General features: G+C 47.5%; 1 protein-coding gene across 1 annotated transcript in view; it reads right to left on the reverse strand.

Annotated features, from left to right (window-relative positions):
* Nucleotides 1-23,580, reverse strand: part of LOC135077341 (putative 1-phosphatidylinositol 3-phosphate 5-kinase) — a 43,772-nt gene that overhangs the window by 12,999 nt on the left and 7,193 nt on the right. Inside the window, exons 10-33 of the mRNA XM_063971867.1 lie at nucleotides 22,393-22,578; nucleotides 21,325-22,333; nucleotides 18,427-18,535; nucleotides 17,715-17,967; nucleotides 16,436-17,072; nucleotides 15,100-15,295; nucleotides 14,868-14,999; nucleotides 13,630-13,747; nucleotides 12,535-12,721; nucleotides 12,215-12,349; nucleotides 11,895-12,029; nucleotides 11,211-11,342; nucleotides 10,900-10,990; nucleotides 10,209-10,400; nucleotides 9,772-9,933; nucleotides 9,494-9,655; nucleotides 9,205-9,377; nucleotides 7,170-7,288; nucleotides 6,472-6,600; nucleotides 5,737-5,859; nucleotides 4,077-4,139; nucleotides 2,781-2,866; nucleotides 1,606-1,721; nucleotides 929-1,040 (exon numbers count right to left, since the gene is read on the reverse strand). Of these exons, the coding sequence (XP_063827937.1) occupies nucleotides 929-1,040; nucleotides 1,606-1,721; nucleotides 2,781-2,866; nucleotides 4,077-4,139; nucleotides 5,737-5,859; nucleotides 6,472-6,600; nucleotides 7,170-7,288; nucleotides 9,205-9,377; nucleotides 9,494-9,655; nucleotides 9,772-9,933; nucleotides 10,209-10,400; nucleotides 10,900-10,990; nucleotides 11,211-11,342; nucleotides 11,895-12,029; nucleotides 12,215-12,349; nucleotides 12,535-12,721; nucleotides 13,630-13,747; nucleotides 14,868-14,999; nucleotides 15,100-15,295; nucleotides 16,436-17,072; nucleotides 17,715-17,967; nucleotides 18,427-18,535; nucleotides 21,325-22,333; nucleotides 22,393-22,578 (4,757 nt within the window). The remainder of the gene's footprint in view (nucleotides 1-928; nucleotides 1,041-1,605; nucleotides 1,722-2,780; nucleotides 2,867-4,076; nucleotides 4,140-5,736; nucleotides 5,860-6,471; nucleotides 6,601-7,169; nucleotides 7,289-9,204; nucleotides 9,378-9,493; nucleotides 9,656-9,771; nucleotides 9,934-10,208; nucleotides 10,401-10,899; nucleotides 10,991-11,210; nucleotides 11,343-11,894; nucleotides 12,030-12,214; nucleotides 12,350-12,534; nucleotides 12,722-13,629; nucleotides 13,748-14,867; nucleotides 15,000-15,099; nucleotides 15,296-16,435; nucleotides 17,073-17,714; nucleotides 17,968-18,426; nucleotides 18,536-21,324; nucleotides 22,334-22,392; nucleotides 22,579-23,580) is intronic.

Genomic DNA, 23,580 nt, shown 5'->3' on the forward strand with positions numbered 1-23,580 from the left:
TGATTTTCATATAAAAAATCGCGCGCGCGGACGCGTTGTCAGTGTGTTGTGCCGCGCGTGTTTTCTCAATCTGTCGCCCCGCGCTCCGCGGCGGAGCGCGGCGCAGTGTGATAACCGCCTTAGGGTCAATACAGTGTGAGTCACGTTAAAGTGTACATAAGAAATAGATGAAACTACACCTATTTTTATCGACAAAAAAGAGGTCAAAAGATTTTTGAGATTTTTTTAAATTTTTTTATAGAATTTTTTTTCTTCCAATTACTTGTTGTAAAGAAAACGTAATAACTTTTAAACTAAGCTGTATATCCTGATAAAATAAAAACAATAATAATGCTAAATAACAGGCGCTACTAAAAATACACAAAAAAGGTTAACAAATAATAAAAAATGATACTTTTTAATAAAAAAATCTGCTTTTAAATTCGTGTTTTTTTGGTTATTTGATAAATTTCTCCAAAAAAATGCCCCTATAACAGGTAGTTTTTATTACTTTGTATTATTCTCTATCGTATTATCTTTGAAAAAACAAAAATCGCATGTCTCTATCCCTATCACAACATTTGCTATGTAATTGGAAGAAAAAAAATTCTATAAAAAATTAAAAAAAAATCTCAAAAAATTTTTGACCTCTTTTTTGTCGATAAAAATAGGTCTAGTTTCATCTATTTTCATATGTACACTTTAACGTGACTCACACTGTATATCGGCTGATGCCGAGAACTTATAACTTTTTCTTTGTTTATCCATATCGTTTAATCGGAAACTTAAAGTAAATATTGAAATCGCAGACATGGATTATTCACAGTGGAGATGCCACCAAGATTCTATCCCCTTTGACATAACTAAGTAACTCAACAATCCGAAAAATGAAGCTCGCAATAGATTCCCTTACAATACAATAAGAAATAAAAAGTGCAGTTTAATTTACCTTCAGTAATACTTCAATATGGTCGTTCGATTTCGCCGCTTTAGCTTTATCACCGTCAGTTTTATCTTTTGAGTTGGCAGAGTTTTCCGCCTCCTCTGTTTCGCCTTGTGTACTGAAATAAATAAAAAACACTATTTAATGACATCTTTGTATTTGTAAACAAGAAAGATTACCAGAAAACGGTTTAATTTACAACATTTTGATCAGTTAAGCGGAGCAGTGAGCAGCAGATTTAGAAAGTTAGTGAGAAATCAGAACATTTGGCGTTCCACTCAAAGTAAAATTGTGGGGTAGGATTCCTGTACAGTAGTGAGAAATTAAAATAATGTATAACCCACAAATAAATACATGATCTTTCGAACATTTACTCTGAAAAAATCAGCACTTAAGGTAACACACACTTACACAATAGCACACTTGTCAACCCGGAAAGGAATCGACACCGTATCGCCTGTCGCCACACGGTCAACCGAACCGAGGCGTTTACGTTACGATGCAGATAAGAGTGCGCTGCAATATGGAGTTTCATACAAAGAATACTGACCGCTTCGAGTTGATATGGATCCGGATACGTTAGCGGGTTGATAAGTGTGTTTCGTTCTTAAATTTTAAATTTGGACGTGTCTCCTGGTCTTAAACCTAGGGACGTCCCTCTCAAGGGACACTCGGCCGCTTACCTTTGCGATTGGTGCCGCTGGTATGTAACGGAGGCGAGGGTGGCGGCGATGACGGAACCGATCTCTCCCGCCAGTACCACTACAGGAATAACGCCTGATGAGATGATCATGCCCACCTGAAGAGACAAACAAACATTAAAATTAATAATTCCGTCACAGACAAACCCACCACCACCCATGGTTCTTCCTGCCTCACGGCGTACGAACCGAATCTCGGGAGAGCGCGCGGGTACTTGCTCTGGGCTCTTTTCCCCGGGCGCTTTGCTTGACTCCCTACAAATTTATCTGATCCATGTCCCTTCTCATAGTCAATTCTCCCCCTTCTGGGGCTTGACACCACAAATACGGTACTTCGCGTCGGGCTGCTATCGTTGATAAATGTCATCACTTCTTCTCATAACTTCGCCTGTCCGTCCGTCACAGACAGTATCATGCAAGCCGAAGTGGCAATGAGCAGGGCACATAGTACGCAGAACTGACGGCCGATGGGGCAGTAAGGTTCTGGAGTGTAGGCCGCGTACCGGAAAACGCAGCGTGTGACGCCCACCCACAAGGTAGACCGACGACATCATAAAGGTTGCAGGAAGGCGCTGGACGCAGGCCGCTACCAACCGGGCAACATGGAAAGCATTGGGGGAGGCCTATGTTCAGCAGTGGACGTCCTATGGCTGAGATGATGATGATGATGATGAGACAGTGTCATGATGTTTGTGCGTATGTTTGTACAAATGTTTTGGAAAGGTTTACAGTACAGGTTCTTACTCTACAGTGCATGGCGTCTTTCTGGCAAGGACACAACTGATAGTCCTCCTACCGCTTCACCACTTAAGAGCTGGCGCCACTGCCTTAGTCACTAGCGCGTAGCAGGACTATACTTATAGGTACCCGCTGAAAACCAGTGTCGAGGCACGCGTGCATGAGTGTTTCGATAAATACTGAGCGGGCGCCTTTTTGGCACGAGATGCTATGTTAAGTGTGTTTAATGTTTTTTTTCTCTCTTCTTTTATTTGTTAATTTTCATTTGTGTTTTCGTGTCAAATAAAGGTTTTTCTATTCTATTCTTATAGCGCCAACTGGTGAAGGCAAATGCGGTAGCCCTCATTGCCGAATGGCGCCTTCCATTAAAGTGTGAGTTAATCCTAAGTGACTAATAAATAAATCGCATTATAACTTGCCTGGTGGGAAGGCTGGTTGTTGGATAGCAGTTGCGACAGAATCTGTCTAACTGTTTTCTTGTCGCCTTTTTCCTCGTCTTCCTCGCCTAGAAATCCAAAAACAAAGTTTTTAACACTATTTACGTTAAAACCTCGCGATCTTACCTGACCATAATGAAGAAATACAGTTTTGAATTGTTTTAGGTTGAGGGTCAGTAGGAATTAATTATAGTTAAAAGAGTTAATCCAAGTTAATCTAATTAGGCACTAAATCTATGATTAAACGTTGATTACATTACACCCGTTCCTAAAAAAACGTTTCTCTAGTATTCAAAGTAATAAATTCATAACAGATGTCATTAAATAAAGTTGATTCTTTATTTAGCCATTACTAGTAAAAAAGCTACGTTCAAAAATAAATAAGTTAGAAACAGAAGAGCATAGAACATTCAGTCGGTGAATAGTTCTATAAGAAATTATCATCATCATGAAAAACACAACCGCATGCAAAAAAAGAAAATAATCCAGTGAAAAAACATAATCCTCTTTCTGACGCAGTCAGGTAAAAAGGGGTTCGTTTTGGGAGTGCTTAAAATAATAATACTTTCTATAAAACGTGGTATAAAGATAGAAGAGTTCCCTTTGAGTACGGGATCCTAAAGAAAATGTGTAGAATTATTTATCTTTCTTTTTAAGTAGCCTAACGGAATATTTGACCACTACATTTTGTTATTGAATATTTTTAATATTAATTAACAACTACTGCGACACAGGCCTGCGAGCCTAGTGTAGAAGTTGTGGTTTTTACATCCCAGAAAATGATATTTATTAATATTATTAATTTTTCTTATTTCCCATACAGCACATCATAGATCGACACATCTTACTACAATACAAATAAACTGTTACATTTTTAAATTCTCTTTAGAAGACACCCATAAACGTTGGAATAAAACAACTACCAATAGATGGCGCTGTATGATGATTACATTGCGGTGGTACATATTTAAAGAGCCCCATCATCTTGTAAATAAAACTAAACTGGAGTTATCAATATTAGTATTCTAATCTACGTTCATGCGGACAATATTACTACAACACAGACACCAGAAACCATTGCATTTTGCTAGATTGTGTTAATTCTAACTACATAGTGCAAATTACATCCATCCGAAGAGCACTTCACGTTCCGTACCTGTATTTTCCTTGGACGTGTTATCTGAAGCAAAAACATAGGTGGTCCCTAAATAAAATGGTTGGAAACTGTTCAAAGATAACTTAATATTTGGTATAAAATGTGATTTTCCTGTAACATACCCGAGCTGTCGTTGTTAGCACTGTCGCTGGTAGTAGACTCTTCCACGTCAGATTTTTCTTCAACTGCAAAAATATAATTATTTTAATTTTATTTATAAATTGTTACATGTAAATAATTCACTAATAATGTGGCTGCATCTTGAGATATAGATTGATTGAAAAAAACAAAGGCTAAAAGGGTGAAATAGGGGAAGAACTTATAACAAAATTTTAAATAAATGAACACTTAGCATAAAAATTTACACCACCATTATTTAATTCTGAATAAATGGTAATTAAATGAGGATAAGTTATAAAAGCACGCCAGACGCAATTTTAAAAGGATTCATTCATTGATTTTTTAATTTTAAGCAACAAAACATTGTCGACATTCAAGAAAGCTGTCTACAAAAGCATTGTTTCACTACACATTTTTGGTTGCATCAACAATGTTTTTACTTTCCATGCCCGGTGGAAAGCACGTAGTGAAACAATGTTTTGTGTAGACAATTTTGTTAAATGTTGACATGCTTTTGTTGATTGTGTAGGGGCAAAACACGCGCTTTAAAATATCGTAATGAGGGCTATCGTTTTTATACTTAACAGTTGGCACCCCTCCTGGCGATTGACAGGACCTTACTCTACAGTGGGGCCATTTTGATGAGTGCAAATGCGATAGTCCTCCTACCACTTTGGCGCTCACCAGTTGGTGCCACTGTCTTCGCTACTAGCAAGTGACAGGACCTTACTCTACAGTGGCGCCATCTTGATGAGTGCAAATGCGATAGTCCTCCTACCACTTTGGCGCTCACCAGTTGGTGCCACTGTCTTCGCTACTAGCAAGTGACAGGACCTTACTCTACAGTGGCGCCATCTTGATGAGTGCAAATGCGATAGTCCTCCTACCACTTTAGCGCTCACCAGTTGGTGCCACTGTCTTCGCGACTAGCAAGTGACAGGACCTTACTCTACAGTGGCGCCATCTTGATGAGTGCAAATGCGATAGTCCTCCTACCAAATGAAAAGATTATGAGACATGTAGAGGCTCCTTAAGAGCATATGACGATTTGTAAGAACTATTTATTAGTCTAAACAAATAAAGAAATTTTGACTTTGACTTTGACTTTGACCACTTTAGCGCTCACCAGTTGGTGCCACTGTCTTCGCGACTAGCAAGTGACAGGACCTTACTCTACAGTGGCGCCATCTTAATGAGTGCAAATGCGATAGTCCTCCTACCACTTTAGCGCTCACCAGTTGGTGCCACTGTCTTCGCGACTAGCAAGTGACAGGACCTTACTCTACAGTGGCGCTAGCGCTAAGTCAAAGTCAAAGTCAAAATTTCTTTATTTGTTTGGACTAATAAATAGTTCTTACAAATCGTCATTTTGCTCTTAAGGAGCCTCTACATGTCTCATAATCTTTTTACCCTACCAGCGCTTCGAGACCAACATTTGGCAAGTGCTGAGAAGAAGCGCCGCAACAAACTCAGTCACCACTGTCTGCCGGTTAATATAAATAAATAGAAATAGTAGTAGTAGGTACATTCGATTCAGGAGCAGTTCACTGAATTTACCATGCATTCTTGTATGGTGTATCTTATAAGAGAATGGGTATACAAGATTGCGTGGTATATTAAACAAGGTAGTGAGCTAAAACGATAGCCCTCATTATAACTTACCAGCGGTATCTTGCGCTGGCTTGTGTCGCGGCGGCGGCGCGGCCCAGCGGTCCTGTGCGTCGCGGAGCATCTTTTCGCCCGATATGATGCGGTCTGATACGCTCCACAGGCTTCGCACCACACCTATGTCAAATATTCAGTATTAAAATATTATGTTTTATGTAGAAGGAAAGAAGAAGACTTGACTTTCCTCAAAGTAAACATTTTATCTGTTACAAAACTGTAAAAAGTCGTGTGAACTTCATATAAATAGCGATTCACTGTGGTTGTGCGGCAGATGCAGCATGGTTCTGGAATGGAGGCCGCGTACCGGAACACGCAGCATGAAACCCACAAGGTGGACCGACGATATCGTAAAGGTTGCAGGAAGGCGCTGGACGTAGGCCGCTACCAAACGGGCGACATGGAAAGCATTGGGGGAGGTCTATGTTCAGCAGTGGACGTCCTATGGCTGAGATTATGATGTGGTTGTACTTGTCAGCTAAAGTGTGTTTTTCATTTCGTAATATTGACTTTATCCCTTTGTCGTGTAAAGCATGGTAAAGCTAAGATGGTTTTCCCATTCAGCTATAATTTTATTATTTACTTAGCTCCGATTAACTTTAAGGCCCTCCCCATAGTAAGTTATACAGGGTAGGAAAAAAATCGGAAATCTTTGAATGCAGTTCTATTTCTTTTCAAAAATAAAGGAATATTTTCTGAGTAAAAGTAGGAGGAAACTCGTTGTGTACTCACCAGCTAAAGTGGTGTGTTCGCTTAGTGTGGCGGAAGTCAACGCGAGATGTATCTGGTCCATGTGCTGCTTGAAGTTCTGGCTGTCTTTCTCAGCCTCGCTGTCTGTCAGCGCGCTGAACGTTTCGTGCCCTGTACAAAAGTAAATATAAATACATACCTACTGTAATAATACAAATTTCTTTTTTCCAAAAAAAATATGTAGTAGGTAATTAGTAAAATTTCATATGTCTAAAGCCTGGTCCGTGAGCACGTAGAATCCCGTCCAATGACCCCAAGCTGCCCATCCTTGTCGCTCGCACGTAATTATGTTGCTGTCGCTCTCGCACACTCACTGCGGGCGCGCGTCGCACAGTCGCGACAGCAATATAATTACGCGTGAGCGATAAGGATGGGTAGCTTGGGGTCATTGGACGGGATTCTACGTGCTCACGGACCAGGCTTTAACATGAAAGGGTAGTCCCGCAAAATATCTTGAAGTTTGAAGCGGGAAAGTTAATGGCACTACAAGACAAAAAAGAAAACCATCGCACAGGTATGGTGAGTTTATCTTGCACAGATTTTTATATTTGTTTAAGAGTCAAGTCTACAAATACACGAAGAAAAATAGGACAGAAGATAATTATCATGACAGGCGACTAAGAATGTGAAAATATTGATGAAAACATGCAGAAAAAATGTATATAAAAATATTTCCGTACCTTTGAGCATAAGTTCGTTGAGTTGGTGTATCAACGCCTCGCGCATCTTCTTGGTATCGTACTTGGTGGATATCACCTCAGGCGGCAGTTGGATATCGTAGTACGATATTTTGCTATATCTGTAGAGAACACAGTTTTTTTATGAATTCAAGGCTGGAAGGGATTGTCTTTTATCTGGGAGGAATGGTAATATGTATTTGATTGAGCAACAAACTTCGTTACGAGTATTTACACTTACTAGTATGCTACCAGTTAGTTTTTAACCGACTTCAAAAAAGGAGGAGGTTATATGTTCGACTGTATGTATTTTTTTTTTCTATGTATGTTCACCGATTACTCCGTCAATTGTGGACCGATTTTCAAAATTCTTTTTTTGTTCGATAGGGTACACTTTTGAGGTGGTCCCATTGTCACCAAATTAGGATCTGATGATGGGATCCTAGGGAAATCGAGGGCAAACCTCAAATTTTATAGGCACGTATATCGTTTTTCAAACTTTTTCTTAAGTTATTCAAGTATTTGCTCCTGGAAATCATCATCTCATATTGATGAGCTGATGATAGAAGGTAAAACTTAATGCTTAGGAGTTGGAAGATAATTCTTTTAATTTTATAGATAAGTATAGTTTCTAAAGTTATTCAAGTGTTTACATCAGATATTCATCATCTCATCATGATGAACTGGTCATGGTAGGTACAACTCCTTAATGCTTAGGAGTTGGAGGTAAATTATTTAAATATTATAGGTACAAATAGACCAACAGCTGTATTCTTTCATGTTTTTGAGGTGGGCTGACGGTTTAAGGTCTTTTTAGGTTTCCTATATGGTAACCTGTATTTTGTAGTTAATATTATTATACAGTAGACATGAAGAATATGGTCTTAATGTACTGCCTACCTTCAGTGGTAACATCAAGGTAATAATTAGTTAACTAAAAAGCAAGAAATAAGTAAAATTTTATGAAAAAAAATAAAACCGACTCCAAAAAACCTACACTAAAAAGTAGAAAAATAATTACTAATTACCTACTTATTTATTAGGACGAATTAATATTTATGTAGGTATACCATGATTGATACTTTTGGAGTCGGTGCAGGCAAACTTTACATGTTTCATAATCTTGGCACCGACTCCAGAAGTATCAATCATGGTATACCTACATAAATATTAATTCGTCCTAATAAATAAGTAGGTAATTAGTAATTATTTTTCTACTTTTTAGTGTAGGTTTTTTGGAGTCGGTTTTATTTTTTTTCATAAAATTTTTCTTATAAGTAGTGCTAATCGCATTTCAAGACTTTAGGAACTTAATTTTTTGAAGATTTCACTAAAATAAAGTGTAGTTACATAAATATGAATAAGAAAGTATGGTTGTCTCCGTTAGGATAGACAATTTATAGCCGTTACAATTGAATTTAAAAGGGTTTTATGTAGTTTAGCATACTACAGCACAGTATAGCGCCGCGCTACAGTACCACACCCGCTCTACAGCACAGTACAGCGCGCCGCGCTACAGTATGATACCCGTGCTACAGCACAGTACAGCGCCGCGCTACAGTACAGTACAGCGCCGCGCTACAGTATCACACCCGCGCTACAGCACAGTACAGCGCCGCGCTACAGTACCACACTCGCTCTACAGCACAGTACAGCGCCGCGCTACAGTACCACACCCGCTATACATTACAGTACAGCGCCGCACTACAGTACCACACCCGCGCTACAGCACAGTACAGCGCCGCGCTACAGTACGATACCCGCACTACAGCACAGTACAGCGCCGCGCTACTGTACCACACCCGCTCTACAGTACAGTACAGCGCCGCGCTACAGCACCACACCCGCTCTACAGTACAGTACAGCGCCGCGCTACAGCACGATACCTACGCTACAGCACAGTACAGCGCCGCGCTACAGTACGATACCCGCACTACAGCACAGTACAGCGCCGCGCTACAGTACGATACCCGCACTACAGCACAGTACAACGCCGTGCTACAGTACAGCATCCATGCTACAGCACAGAACACACTACCTGAAGCTGGCCGTGGTGAGGCGGCGCGCGAAGGCGTGCGCGTGCGTGTGCAGCGCGTGGCGGCACAGGCGCGCGCGCACGTAGCGGGCGGCCGACGCGCGCGCGCGCACGTAGCACGCGAGTGACAGGGACAGCGCCGCGCGGGAGAGGCGCGCTACAGTACCACACCCGCGCTACAGTACAGTACAGCGCCGCGCTACAGTACGATACCCGCACTACAGCACAGTACAACGCCGTGCTACAGTACAGCATCCATGCTACAGCACAGAACACACTACCTGAAGCTGGCCGTGGTGAGGCGGCGCGCGAAGGCGTGCGCGTGCGTGTGCAGCGCGTGGCGGCACAGGCGCGCGCGCACGTAGCGGGCGGCCGACGCGCGCGCGCGCACGTAGCACGCGAGTGACAGGGACAGCGCCGCGCGGGAGAGGCGCGCTACAGTACCACACCCGCGCTACAGTACAGTACAGCGCCGCGCTACAGTACGATACCCGCACTACAGCACAGTACAACGCCGTGCTACAGTACAGCATCCATGCTACAGCACAGAACACACTACCTGAAGCTGGCCGTGGTGAGGCGGCGCGCGAAGGCGTGCGCGTGCGTGTGCAGCGCGTGGCGGCACAGGCGCGCGCGCACGTAGCGGGCGGCCGACGCGCGCGCGCGCACGTAGCACGCGAGTGACAGGGACAGCGCCGCGCGGGAGAGGCGCGCTACAGTACCACACCCGCGCTACAGTACAGTACAGCGCCGCGCTACAGTACGATACCCGCATTACAGACAGCACAGTACAGCGCCGCGCTACAGCACGATACCTACGCTACAGCACAGTACAGCGCCGCGCTACAGTACCACACCCGCTCTACAGCACAGTACAGCGCCGCGCTACAGTACGATACCCGCGCTACAGCACGATACCTACGCTACAGCACAGTACAGAGCCGCGCTACAGCACGATACCTACGCTACAGCACAGTACAGCACAGAACACGCTACCTGAAGCTGGCCGTGGTGAGGCGGCGCGCGAAGGCGTGCGCGTGCGTGTGCAGCGCGTGGCGGCACAGGCGCGCGCGCACGTAGCGGGCGGCCGACGCGCGCGCGCGCACGTAGCACGCGAGCGACAGGGACAGCGCCGCGCGGGAGAGGCGGCGCGCGCGCCCTGTTGCGCCGCAATACTCGCAGCGCGACCAGAACATCACCTGGCGAAGTTTATTACACTCATTTACCAATAAAAGGGCACTTAGTGAGGGGGGTCTGCCCACACTAAGTCTTCTGGCTCGTGGTCACCACTCGAGAACTTTTCTGCCACAGTGGCCACCAGGTGGACCGACGATTTGGTGAAGGTAGGAATGCATAAAATCTGTCAAAAGTTTGTGATAGTGTGCCATCCTAATGTTATTGAAATTGGACTTGGCAACTAATCTTTCCCCCAAATTTTAGTACCAGCAACCCAAGCCAAATTACACCATATTATTGATGACATTGAGCATACATTTTTTTTAAATACCTTCGCGAAGAAAACTTTCTGTACGTAGGTAGTACTTGTATTCTGTGGTACTAGCCTAAATTGTGCCTAAACAAGTGAATTAACATCACGTGAAGTTATATTATTTTAAACTTTCATGGTCACTAACATAATTATTATCAGCTCCTTGTAAGATGAAAATCATTAAAAAAAAAAATGTGAACAATGCTTACCTGTTTATTCTGTTCTTCCTTGATTTTATCTACGTTACTGTGGCCGATAGTATTACACGTGATAGTAATACATACATCGCCATGTACAAATCTGTAAATAAATCGCAGTATTCTAAGTTAAAAACATGCGTCAGTGTTGTGTGCGAATAAAAATTATGCAAAAAAGATATGGAAACTTCTATCTAAAAACCAAATCTAACATAAAAAAAACCTAATGTTGAGAAAACGTGTTTTTCAAACTATTTTTAAGTGTACGAAGTGGCGGGCCCAGCTAGCATAGTAAACAATAAAATAATGATTAATCCACATACCTCCGAACATGTTGGTTCATAGGCACTTGGCAGTTGCTCGAGGGACACTTGTAGTCCCCGTTGAAGCAGTACTTCTCCAGGAAAGCCCCCAAGGATATGTCGTGCTGTCCGTACATCTCCATGTTAACAATCCTGTTGAAACATAGAAGTTACAGAAACAATACACCCTGTATTTAGCACTATTCGACGAAAAAAAACGCTTATTTGCGTATAGAGAGAGATAAAAGTCAGATGTTCTTCAGAAGATTCCGTTTTGTTTTCATCAACAATTGACAATCGAATCGAATTTTATTTTGTCACATTTTGACACGTTACATAAAGTACCATTTTCAGGAACGAACGCGGTATGCGAGACATAATCAGCGCGCGTGTACTTTGGCAATTTTTATAAGTCTTCTTCTTCTTCTTTTATTTTGGCCATGAGCTGGTTTTGATTTTTATAAGTCAGTTATCAATAAGTGCTGGAACACAACAATGCTGTTAACTTTGTTGTTATGTCGACAGACTTAGGTAAGATGGTGGTAGCTAGCCAGGCGGACCTAGAACAAGCCCTACCACCAACCAAACCGAACAGAAAAATAGGAAAGAAGAAAGAAGCTCCCACTGGGAATCGAACCCGGGACCTCTGCGTCTGAAGCAGGTGGTCTTACCACTAGACCACAGAGGCGGTTAAATTAGACTCACCAAGGGTTGACGCAGAAGTCGGGCACGTTGGCGGACTTGCTGCTGTAGCTGTACAGCAGCATGCCCAGCCGCTGGTGGTTCTCCGGCGCTAATGGGTCCAGCGGCTCGTTGTCAGTCTGCTTCTGATGATGCATACTGATGGTGATGATGCACAGCTCACCAAGGGTTGACGCAGAAGTCGGGCACGTTGGCGGACTTGCTGCTGTAGCTGTACAGCAGCATGCCCAGCCGCTGGTGGTTCTCGGGCGCTAGTGGGTCCAGCGGCTCGTTGTCAGTCTGCTTCTGATGATGCATACTGATGGTGATGATGCACAGCTCACCAAGGGTTGACGCAGAAGTCGGGCACGTTGGCGGACTTGCTGCTGTAGCTGTACAGCAGCATGCCCAGCCGCTGGTGGTTCTCGGGCGCTAGTGGGTCCAGCGGCTCGTTGTCAGTCTGCTTCTGATGATGCATACTGATGGTGATGATGCACAGCTCACCAAGGGTTGACGCAGAAGTCGGGCACGTTGGCGGACTTGCTGCTGTAGCTGTACAGCAGCATGCCCAGCCGCTGGTGGTTCTCCGGCGCTAGTGGGTCCAGCGGCTCGTTGTCAGTCTGCTTCTGATGATGCATACTGATGGTGATGATGCACAGCTCACCAAGGGTTGACGCAGAAGTCGGGCACGTTGGCGGACTTGCTGCTGTAGCTGTACAGCAGCATGCCCAGCCGCTGGTGGTTCTCCGGCGCTAGTGGGTCCAGCGGCTCGTTGTCAGTCTGCTTCTCTGACTCTTCCGGCTCTTTGACCGTCTTCTTTACCACTGACGGCTTGTAGAGGGGGCATTCGACTACAAAAAGTAAAGAAGAACGCATGTGGTTAACAACCACGTGGTTTATAATAACGATTAAGGCCCAGTTTTTTGATTCGTAGTTAAAATAACCAATAGTCAAATTTGACAGATGTCAAATGACAAGTGGTTAAATATCAGAAAAAAATAATTCTAAAAGCTGTTTCGAACAATGGTTAGCATGACTTTCAGTAATTTTTTTAACCATTAGTTTACATTTTGTTAATATTTAACCATTAGTAGCAAAATTTAACAATTAGTTATTTTAACTATGAATAAAAAAACTGGGCCTAAGTAAGTTCATAATGTCAAAAACAACGGCAGACTCCTACTGACTTCGTAATAAAATTTATTTCAACTGAATTGTACAATTTACTGTAATCGCTGCAACTCCTGTGTAGCCAGGATCTACAGCTTAACCGCCAATAAAAACCCAACCAGTGAAGGTCAAGTTTGTCCCAGAAGAAAGTTAAACTGTCATTGGACCCGCAATGAAATTAATAAGCAGAAACATAGGAGTTCGAAGTTAGGATTCGATTTCCTCCAGTAAGCGCTTAAGCATAATGTTAAAAAACACAACTGCGAATAGGTTAGATGACAAAATTTTAATTATATCCGACAGATAATTAGAAAATATTAGACTCATTTTTTTTCTTTCATAATGAAATAATAACAGTGCTACATCGAGTTGAAATGGGGCAAAACGTCATGCTTGAGTAGACTTTTTACTCAAAAGTGACGTCACGCGACATTTCAACTCAATATAACACTGTAATTATTCGATTATGGAAAAAATAAAAAAATATGAGGCTAATATTTTCTAATTATCTGTCTGACGGACTAAATAGAATTTCGATTTCATTACCCCTACGTGGAGCGAGTTACAATACACGTCTTGATTGACTCACCTTTATGTTTGTCGCTAACAAGTCGGCAGCCAGTAGCTCGGTAGTTGGCGAGCGCTGCCCGCACCGCTGGGTCGTCCGCACTCGCTGTTATAGGGTTCTGGATGAATGGGTGGACCTCCTGGAATAAATTGATAAGTTACATACAAAACGGGTAAATACCACCGGATCAATTATTAGTTCTAATTTGTAGGAACGGAGGCAGGTAGCGAATGGACGAATGAATGACGAGGGAATGGACCCAACGTAAGTCACTACATGCAGGCAGCTTCTGAATTTGAATAATATTGAGGAAGGCCGACCAATGAGGGTTTTCGCGTATAAAAGAACCGCTAGATGGCGGGACGTGGATGTGGGGTCTGACTGCTGCGTGATTGGTGGATTTTGACATATCTGTCAATGTCATGTCAAAAATAACCAATCATGCAGCATTTGGACCTCGCGTCTACGTATTGCCATCTGGCGGATTTTTCATACGCGAAAACCCTCATTTGAATAACATTGGGGGAGGCCCAGCCTATGTTCAGCAGTAGTCGAAAACTTCTATGTCAGTGGTTGAAATGATGTATGTGCGGGGCACGCGGCAGCAGCGGATGCGGGGAGTAGCGCCGCAGCGACGCCCCGCCTCCGTTTCTACACGGGGCCACTGACCTTCAGCGCGGGCCCGCTGTCTTGTTGGCGGCTCATCTTGCGGTGCAGCGCGCGGGGCGTGTGCGGGGAGTAGCGCCGCAGCGACGCCCCGCCTCCGTCTCTACACGGGGCCACTGACCTTCAGCGCGGGCCCGCTGTCTTGTTGGCGGCTCATCTTGCGGTGCAGCGCGCGGGGCGTGTGCGGGGAGTAGCGCCGCAGCGACGCCCCGCCTCCGTCTCTACACGGGGCCACTGACCTTCAGCGCGGGCCCGCTGTCTTGTTGGCGGCTCATCTTGTGGTGCAGCGCGCGGGGCGTGTGCGGGGAGTAGCGCCACAGCGACACCCCGCCTCCGTCTCTACACGGGGCCACTGACCTTCAGCGCGGGCTCGCTGTCTTGTTGGCGGCTCATCTTGCGGTGCAGCGCGCGGGGCGTGTGCGGGGAGTAGCGCCGCAGCGACGCCCCGCCTCCGTCTCTACACGGGGCCACTGACCTTCAGCGCGGGCCCGCTGTCTTGTTGGCGGCTCATCTTGTGGTGCAGCGCGCGGGGCGTGTGCGGGGAGTAGCGCCACAGCGACACCCCGCCTCCGTCTCTACACGGGGCCACTGACCTTCAGCGCGGGCTCGCTGTCTTGTTGGCGGCTCATCTTGCGGTGCAGCGCGCGGGGCGTGTGCGGGGAGTAGCGCCGCAGCGACGCCCCGCCTGCGTCTACACGGGGCCACTGACCTTCAGCGCAGGCCCGCTGTCTTGTTGGCGGCTCATCTTGCGGTGCAGCGCGCGGGGCGTGTGCGGGGAGTAGCGCCGCAGCGACGCCCCGCCTGCGTCTACACGGGGCCACTGACCTTCAGCGCAGGCCCGCTGTCTTGTTGGCGGCTCATCTTGCGGTGCAGCGCGCGGGGTGTGTGCGGGGCGTGCGGCAGCAGCGGCTGCGGGAAGTAGCGCCTCAGCGGGCAGCGACGCCCCGCCTCCGTCTCGAGGTACGGCGCGGGGATTACAGTGTGCGGAGACATGGACAACACTACGTCGTCTGTCGACCAGCTGTGGCGAAACAATAATAACAAGTCAGTTTTTGTTCGTTCGTTCGTAGCTCCGTAGCGTGTAGCTACACGCTAACTTAATTATAATGAGGGCTATCGTTTTAGCGCTCACCAGTTGGCGCCACTGTAGAGTAAGGTCCTGTCACTTGCTAGTCGCAAAGACAGTGGCGCCAACTTGTGAGCGCTAAAGTGGTAGGAGGACTATCGCATTTGCACTCATCAAGATGGCGCCACTGTAGAGTAAGGTCCTGTCAATCGCCAGGGGTGCCAACTGTTAAGTATAAAAACGATAGCCCTCATTGCGTGGGACGTCCATCCACGAGGTGGCATGACGACATCATAAAGGTAGCAGGCAGGCGCTGGAAGCAGGTCGCTACCAATCGGTCAATATGGAAATCATTGGGGGAGGCCTATGTTCGGTAGTAGACGTCCAATGGCTAGAATGACTATGATGATGTTCGTAGCTCGCAGAACTGGTGGTCGTTGGAGCAGAAAAGTTCTTAGTGGCGGTCACGGACTGGAAGGCTTAGTGTAGACCCTCTCTAGCCCTAGGACTACGATCTAGCAAAGGTCGCGGGAAGCACTTAGAACCGGTCGTTGTGGAAATCCTGAAACGGGTCAAACGTGCTGATAGAGAATGCAGGAAAAAGTAGATATTACTAATAAATAATTTTCCACATTGTCTATAATTAACTGTCAGTAATGAAACAACTACCGATTTCCGAACAATCTTTCACTGCGTTGACAGATCACATATATTATGTACACACGGCCACACTGTTAACTATCCATTTCCGTTTTTGCTCTCGCTCTACTCCAGTGGTTCTTAACCTTTAAGTCATGAGGGACCATTTTACCAAATTTCTGTCTTGTCAGGGACCACCTCATAATCGGCCAAAACCAGTTTGACTGCAAAAATCAGTTAAAAGTGGTTTTGTCCAAGGTGTGCAAGTGCACTTCGTGGACCACTTGGAATTCCTCCAGGGACCACCAATGGTCCGTGGACCACCAGTTAAGAACCACTGCTCTAATCAAATGGTGATTCTTTGCGGTAGAACGAGATGACATGACTGGCAATGGGCAGTTAACACTGTTGCCGATAGTACATAAAATATCAACTAAATCGGTTCATACAACTTACCGGTCGCTGTGCGTGTCAGCCTGCAGCTTCGCTTCTTCCTTCGGCAAAAACACATCATCGTCCACCGACAGGGTTGCTCTTAGCGGATCACTAAAATCCCTTATCGGAACCCCACAGCTAAAGTTTTTTTCACTATCCGCCTTGCGTACATACTTCGTCCTCTGCAACGGATCATCTGGCTCCTTCTTATCGTTATCTTTCAAATCATTACACTTTGCATCATTATCTTTCGAATCATTACTCTTTGCATCATTGGCACTCAACACAGCATCTTTAAACACTTCGCTATTGTCACTATTATCTTTCTCTTCATCATTAATTATGTCGGATTCACCGACGCTCGTATCCTTTTCATTAGGTCCAGCGTCATTATTCATTGAAAACGATCCTTCTTTGTCATTATCTTTTGCAATTTCTTCTTCATCGTCATCAAAAGTCATACCCGGTTCGGGTAATACAGCTTCTATATCACCTAGGAATGCTTTTTCTAGTTTCCAGTTGTAGCACGCTAGTACCATGAATTTGACTACTTTTTTAACCCTAATCAGTTCTTGTAAGGACGCTCCTCGAAGGAGGATGCAGCATCCCAACTGAGGTTCTGCGCAGCCTTCTAACACCATCAGGGTTTTGCTTGAATCTAAAAATTAAAGAGAATCATGTGATTAGTAAAAGAACACCTGGCGGTCTTCTGCAAAGCTTTGTCTTTAAGGTACATGATCACTCATAACAAGGCTCAAGGTCACCCAAAGGGCGATGGAGCGTGCTATGCTCGGAGTTTCCCTGCATGATCGAATCAGAAATGAGGAGATCCCTAGGAGAACCAAAGTGACTGACATAGCCCGCAGAATCGCTAAAATCAAGTGGCAGTGGGCGGGGCACATAGCTCGTAGAGCTGATGGCCGCTGGGGCAGGAAAGTTCTTGAGTGGCGACCACGAACCGGAAGACGTAGCGTGGGCAGGCCTCCTACTAGGTGGACCGACGATCTGGCGAAGGTAGCGGAAGGTTCCTGGATGCGAGCGGCGGTCTTTGTAGAAATCCTTGGGGGAGGTCCTTGTCCAGCAGTGGATGTCTTTCGGCTGAAACGAACGAACATGATCACTCACAATTTTTAATGTAGAATCTCTCCGCCGTTCCCAGTCTCTCAGTTCCCAATCCTAGCGTCAATAGAAGCCACGAGATTAGCCCGTGAACATCTAGCAGTTCTCTGCAGGGCTTTGCCTCCAAACTTGGCAGTTATACCTTAACTTTTGGAAATAAAGTTCAAAATTATGTACTTACAATTTTTAATATAGAATCTCTCCGCGGTCCCCAGCCTAGGCGTTCCGATCCTAGCATCAATAGAAGCCACGAGATCAGCTCTTGAGCATCTGGCTGTTCTCTGCAGGGCTTTGTCCCCGAGCCTGGCGGCCAGGGCTACGCCCGCGGCCCTGAGAGCATCCTGCACGGCCCGGGCTGCGCCCCCGCGGACTAATACTACTTTCGGCTGTAGGGCTGTGATACGCGCTGCGCAACGGACTAGGTATTGTTGTTCCTGTAGGATAGATTAAATACTTTTTTTTTGCATACCACACTTAATGACACATAAAAGAAATATGAAGTTGAAATGGCACAATTTAGGCGGCTAGGAAGTGTTTTTTTTTATCCACAATGGGGCTTTTGCCCTGCATCGCTGCATCTCACCTCAACCATAGAGGAACTGGCTATCTTACCTCTGACTCTTCGGAACACAACATTGCTATTGACATTATTGCTATGGCGACAGACTTAGGTAAGAGGCCCTACCACCAACCAAACCGAACAGAAAAATCTGTCCCCGCCAGGAATCGAACCCGGGACCTCTGGATCTGAAGCAGATGGTCTTATCACTAGACCATAGAAGAGGCGGTCGAATCGAACTCTTTCAGAGAACGCGGGATAAGCACATTTGTTTGAGATAAAAATTGATGTAGAACAATGACATTTGTAATACAGTTTCATGTAAATTTTTTACCTGCAACAAGACCGGTTCTAATGACGTCAGTTTCCCTTCCACCCTCTGGTAGGCAATGGAACAGTCCAACAGCAAGATTGTGGGGTTCTCGATCTCTTGAGGCATGCCCCTGCAAGGCCAAGACATAAATAATTAATATCAATGTTATGTTATGTAAAGAGACGCGTGATTTTTTTTATTTTTTTTTATGTGATAGGAGGCAGACGAGCTGACGGATCACCTGATGGTAAGCAATTGCCGTCGCCCATGTACACCCGCAACATCAGTGACGTCACAAGTGCGCTGCCAACCTTTTAAATCCCAATCCCCCCCAATTGGGCCTCCGGTATCCTCACTCACTCGGCGAAACACAGCGCAAGCGCTGCTTCACGCCGGTTTTTTGTGAGGCCGTGGTATCACTCCGGTCGAGCCGGCCCATTCATGCCGAAGCGTGGCTCTCCCACGGAAAAAAATGAGTGAGTGATGCCGTCGCCATTACGCCAAACAGAACCATTTTTTGCAACTATTAGACAGTTCAGAGGCAGTGGCATGCTGAAAATTTGAACTAAGATATTTTCAGGTTTTACGTGAGTGAAATCGTGAATGTTTATTTGAAATAGTGCTTCAGAAACGTGGTGACTGGTTCAGTGATTGATTTATTGTACACAGTGAAATAATCCTGACGCTGACACACAAATGTCATCCATAATCGGTTTCGTTTGACAGCTCGTGGATGTTGGTCTATTCCGAAGGAATATAAACTTTATGATACGACGCCCATGGTAGTGGGATCCCAGCCCACCTGTGGGCCACGTTCTTGGTGAGCACGACGCCGCTGTCGCGCGGCTCCTCAGCCTGCCGTAGTGCTGCGTCTGTAAGGAGCCCACGCCCACCTGTGGGCCACGTTCTTGGTGAGCACGACGCAGTTGTCGCGCGGCTCCTCGACCTGTCTTAGTGCTGCGTCTGTAAGGAGCCCACGCCCACCTGTGGGCCACGTTCTTGGTGAGCACGACGCAGCTGTCGCGCGGCTCCTCGGCCTGCCGTAGTGCTGCGTCTGTAAGGAGCCCACGCCCACCTGTGGGCCACGTTCTTGGTGAGCACGACGCAGTTGTCGCGCGGCTCCTCGGCCTGCTGTAGTGCTGCGTCTGTAAGGAGCCCACGCCCACCTGTGGGCCACGTTCTTGGTGAGCACGACGCCGCTGTCGCGCGGCTCCTCGACCTGTCTTAGTGCTGCGTCTGTAAGGAGCCCACGCCCACCTGTGGGCCACGTTCTTGGTGAGCACGACGCAGCTGTCGCGCGGCTCCTGGGCCTGCCGTAGTGCTGCGTCTGTAAGGAGCCCACGCCCACCTGTGGGCCACGTTCTTGGTGAGCACGACGCAGTTGTCGCGCGGCTCCTCGACCTGTCTTAGTGCTGCGTCTGTAAGGAGCCCACGCCCACCTGTGGGCCACGTTCTTGGTGAGCACGACGCAGCTGTCGCGCGGCTCCTCGGCCTGCCGTAGTGCTGCGTCTGTAAGGAGCCCACGCCCACCTGTGGGCCACGTTCTTGGTGAGCACGACGCAGTTGTCGCGCGGCTCCTCGGCCTGCTGTAGTGCTGCGTCTGTAAGGAGCCCACGCCCACCTGTGGGCCACGTTCTTGGTGAGCACGACGCAGCTGTCGCGCGGCTCCTCGGCCTGCCGTAGTGCTGCGTCTGTAAGGAGCCCACGCCCACCTGTGGGCCACGTTCTTGGTGAGCACGACGCAGCTGTCGCGCGGCTCCTGGGCCTGCCGTAGTGCTGCGTCTGTAAGGAGCCCACGCCCACCTGTGGGCCACGTTCTTGGTGAGCACGACGCAGCTGTCGCGCGGCTCCTGGGCCTGCCGTAGTGCTGCGTCTGTAAGGAGCCCACGCCCACCTGTGGGCCACGTTCTTGGTGAGCACGACGCCGCTGTCGCGCGGCTCCTCGGCCTGTCGTAGAGCTGCGTCTGTAAGGAGCCCACGCCCACCTGTGGGCCACGTTCTTGGTGAGCACGACGCAGCTGTCGCGCGGCTCCTCGGCCTGCCGTAGTGCTGCGTCTGTAAGGAGCCCACGCCCACCTGTGGGCCACGTTCTTGGTGAGCACGACGCAGCTGTCGCGGCTCCTCGGCCTGCCGTAGTGCTGCGTCTGTAAGGAGCCCACGCCCACCTGTGGGCCACGTTCTTGGTGAGCACGACGCAGCTGTCGCGCGGCTCCTTAAGCACATCTGGGCTAAAAGAAAACAACTAGATGGAAAACTTCGTGGTCTTAACTGGTTGATCGGACGAAGCTCGCAACTGAACAGCACCAGCAAGGTCTTGGTATACAAAGCAACTTTGAAACCTATCTGGACTTACGGGACACAGTTATGGGGAACAGCTAGCAAGAGTAACATCGACATACTGGAAAGATTTCAAAGTAAAGCACTTAGAACCATGCTCGGCGTACCCCAATGTATTAGCAACAAGTACATGTATCTTGACCTAGGCATGAACACTGTTCGTGAGGAAATAGTACAGGCAAGCCTGAAATACCAGGAGAAACTGGAAACTCATGCAAACGAACTCGCACAGGCCTTAAGTGGAGAAGGTGGACTACAGTACAATCGACTGAAAAGACAAGGCATTCCCAGTCTCGCCCAAAGATTTGTAGACTGAGCCAGGAAGAGAGTTTGCTGGAAAAAGATCAGCAATTGATTGGCTCTCGAAGACAACATAAAACTCAGGACATGTAGCTCCAGCCAAACAAGTGGCTTATTGTTTTCGAACAGATTGCCATAGAGCAGAAAATACATAAAAAAAAAAGTGCTGTCTGTAAGGAGCCCACGCCCACCTGTGGGCCACGTTCTTGGTGAGCACGACGCAGCTGTCGCGCGGCTCCTGGGCCTGCCGTAGTGCTGCGTCTGTAAGGAGCCCACGCCCACCTGTGGGCCACGTTCTTGGTGAGCACGACGCCGCGCACGACGCAGCTGTCGCGCGGCTCCTGGGCCTGCCGTAGTGCTGCGTCTGTAAGGAGCCCACGCCCACCTGTGGGCCACGTTCTTGGTGAGCACGACGCCGCGCACGACGCAGCTGTCGCGCGGCTCCTGGGCCTGCCGTAGTGCTGCGTCTGTAAGGAGCCCACGCCCACCTGTGGGCCACGTTCTTGGTGAGCACGACGCCGCGCACGACGCAGCTGTCGCGCGGCTCCTGGGCCTGCCGTAGTGCTGCGTCTGTAAGGAGCCCACGCCCACCTGTGGGCCACGTTCTTGGTGAGCACGACGCCGCGCACGACGCAGCTGTCGCGCGGCTCCTGGGCCTGCCGTAGTGCTGCGTCTGTAAGGAGCCCACGCCCACCTGTGGGCCACGTTCTTGGTGAGCACGACGCCGCGCACGACGCAGCTGTCGCGCGGCTCCTGGGCCTGCCGTAGTGCTGCGTCTGTAAGGAGCCCACGCCCACCTGTGGGCCACGTTCTTGGTGAGCACGACGCCGCGCACGACGCAGCTGTCGCGCGGCTCCTGGGCCTGCCGTAGTGCTGCGTCTGTAAGGAGCCCACGCCCACCTGTGGGCCACGTTCTTGGTGAGCACGACGCCGCGCACGACGCAGCTGTCGCGCGGCTCCTGGGCCTGCCGTAGTGCTGCGTCTGTAAGGAGCCCACGCCCACCTGTGGGCCACGTTCTTGGTGAGCACGACGCCGCGCACGACGCAGCTGTCGCGCGGCTCCTGGGCCTGCCGTAGTGCTGCGTCTGTAAGGAGCCCACGCCCACCTGTGGGCCACGTTCTTGGTGAGCACGACGCCGCGCACGACGCAGCTGTCGCGCGGCTCCTGGGCCTGCCGTAGTGCTGCGTCTGTAAGGAGCCCACGCCCACCTGTGGGCCACGTTCTTGGTGAGCACGACGCCGCGCACGACGCAGCTGTCGCGCGGCTCCTGGGCCTGCCGTAGTGCTGCGTCTGTAAGGAGCCCACGCCCACCTGTGGGCCACGTTCTTGGTGAGCACGACGCCGCGCACGACGCAGCTGTCGCGCGGCTCCTGGGCCTGCCGTAGTGCTGCGTCTGTAAGGAGCCCACGCCCACCTGTGGGCCACGTTCTTGGTGAGCACGACGCCGCGCACGACGCAGCTGTCGCGCGGCTCGCCGCCCGGCACCTTCTTGACCTGCACGTAGTGCCGCGGGTCGATGTCCGTGCTGAACAGATCTGGAAGCAGATGACAAGTTTCCCTTTAAGAGCGTTTACGCGAAGCGCGGCATTTCAAGGGGCATCATTGGAAATGATTCGCGCGCGGCGTTTTTTAATAGTTTTCAAATGTTTATAGCAAAACAATAACAATGAATTTATGTATCGTTTCAAAGTAAATATTTTAAAGAAGATGTTATTTTATTATATTAAGCTATTTTTATGTTGAATTAAAGAAGAATAATGGTGTAAAAATCACTTTGACTTTTGGGTATTTCACGTTCTTTGAATTTGTGATTTCTTATTGTAAAATGCTTAAATCTAAGAATTTTCTCAACTAACTATTTGCCTAAGGACCTATGCTTGAAGATATAAATGTTTGTTATATCGTTTTCACAGTATTTTCATAAAAATTTCAGCTTGTAAACTGACGCTAAAGTGGAAATTTAGAAAACCTGTGTGGACTTATGTTGATAGAATTCTTAAATACTATATTAATAGAAATATTTTCTCAACTAACTATTTAGACGATGATATTACCTAATTATTTATGTCTATAACATATTTGTAATACATATAACTGGTTAATGATTGTATCGAGTTGAAAAAGTACTGTTTTTGCGCCAAACGGCGTAAACGCTCTTAAGGCTGGTTTTAGTGTCACGCGGACCGTCCGGTGCGGACCCGCTCCGCACGGCCAATCTGTATGAACTTCTAGGGAGCGTTTTAGAGTTAGCTCGCTCCCTAGCAATTCATACAGATCAGCTGTGCGGAGCGATCCGCACTGACAGTCCGCGTGACACTAAAACCAGCCTAAGACTAGGCGCAGACCACCGACTTTTAGTTGGCCGATAGTTGGGCTTAATAATTATAATTTGTATGAAGAATTAGTCGATACCAAAACCGTGTAATATGCGCGCTTTCATACATGTCCATACTAATTAACAGCCCAACCCAACTATCGGCCGACATCTGTGGTCTGCGGCTAGGCTTAATAATTAATTAATTGTGTAGCAACACACA

The sequence above is a fragment of the Ostrinia nubilalis genome, chromosome 13 (assembly GCF_963855985.1).
Source record: "Ostrinia nubilalis chromosome 13, ilOstNubi1.1, whole genome shotgun sequence".
Taxonomy (NCBI): Eukaryota; Metazoa; Arthropoda; class Insecta; order Lepidoptera; family Crambidae; genus Ostrinia; species Ostrinia nubilalis.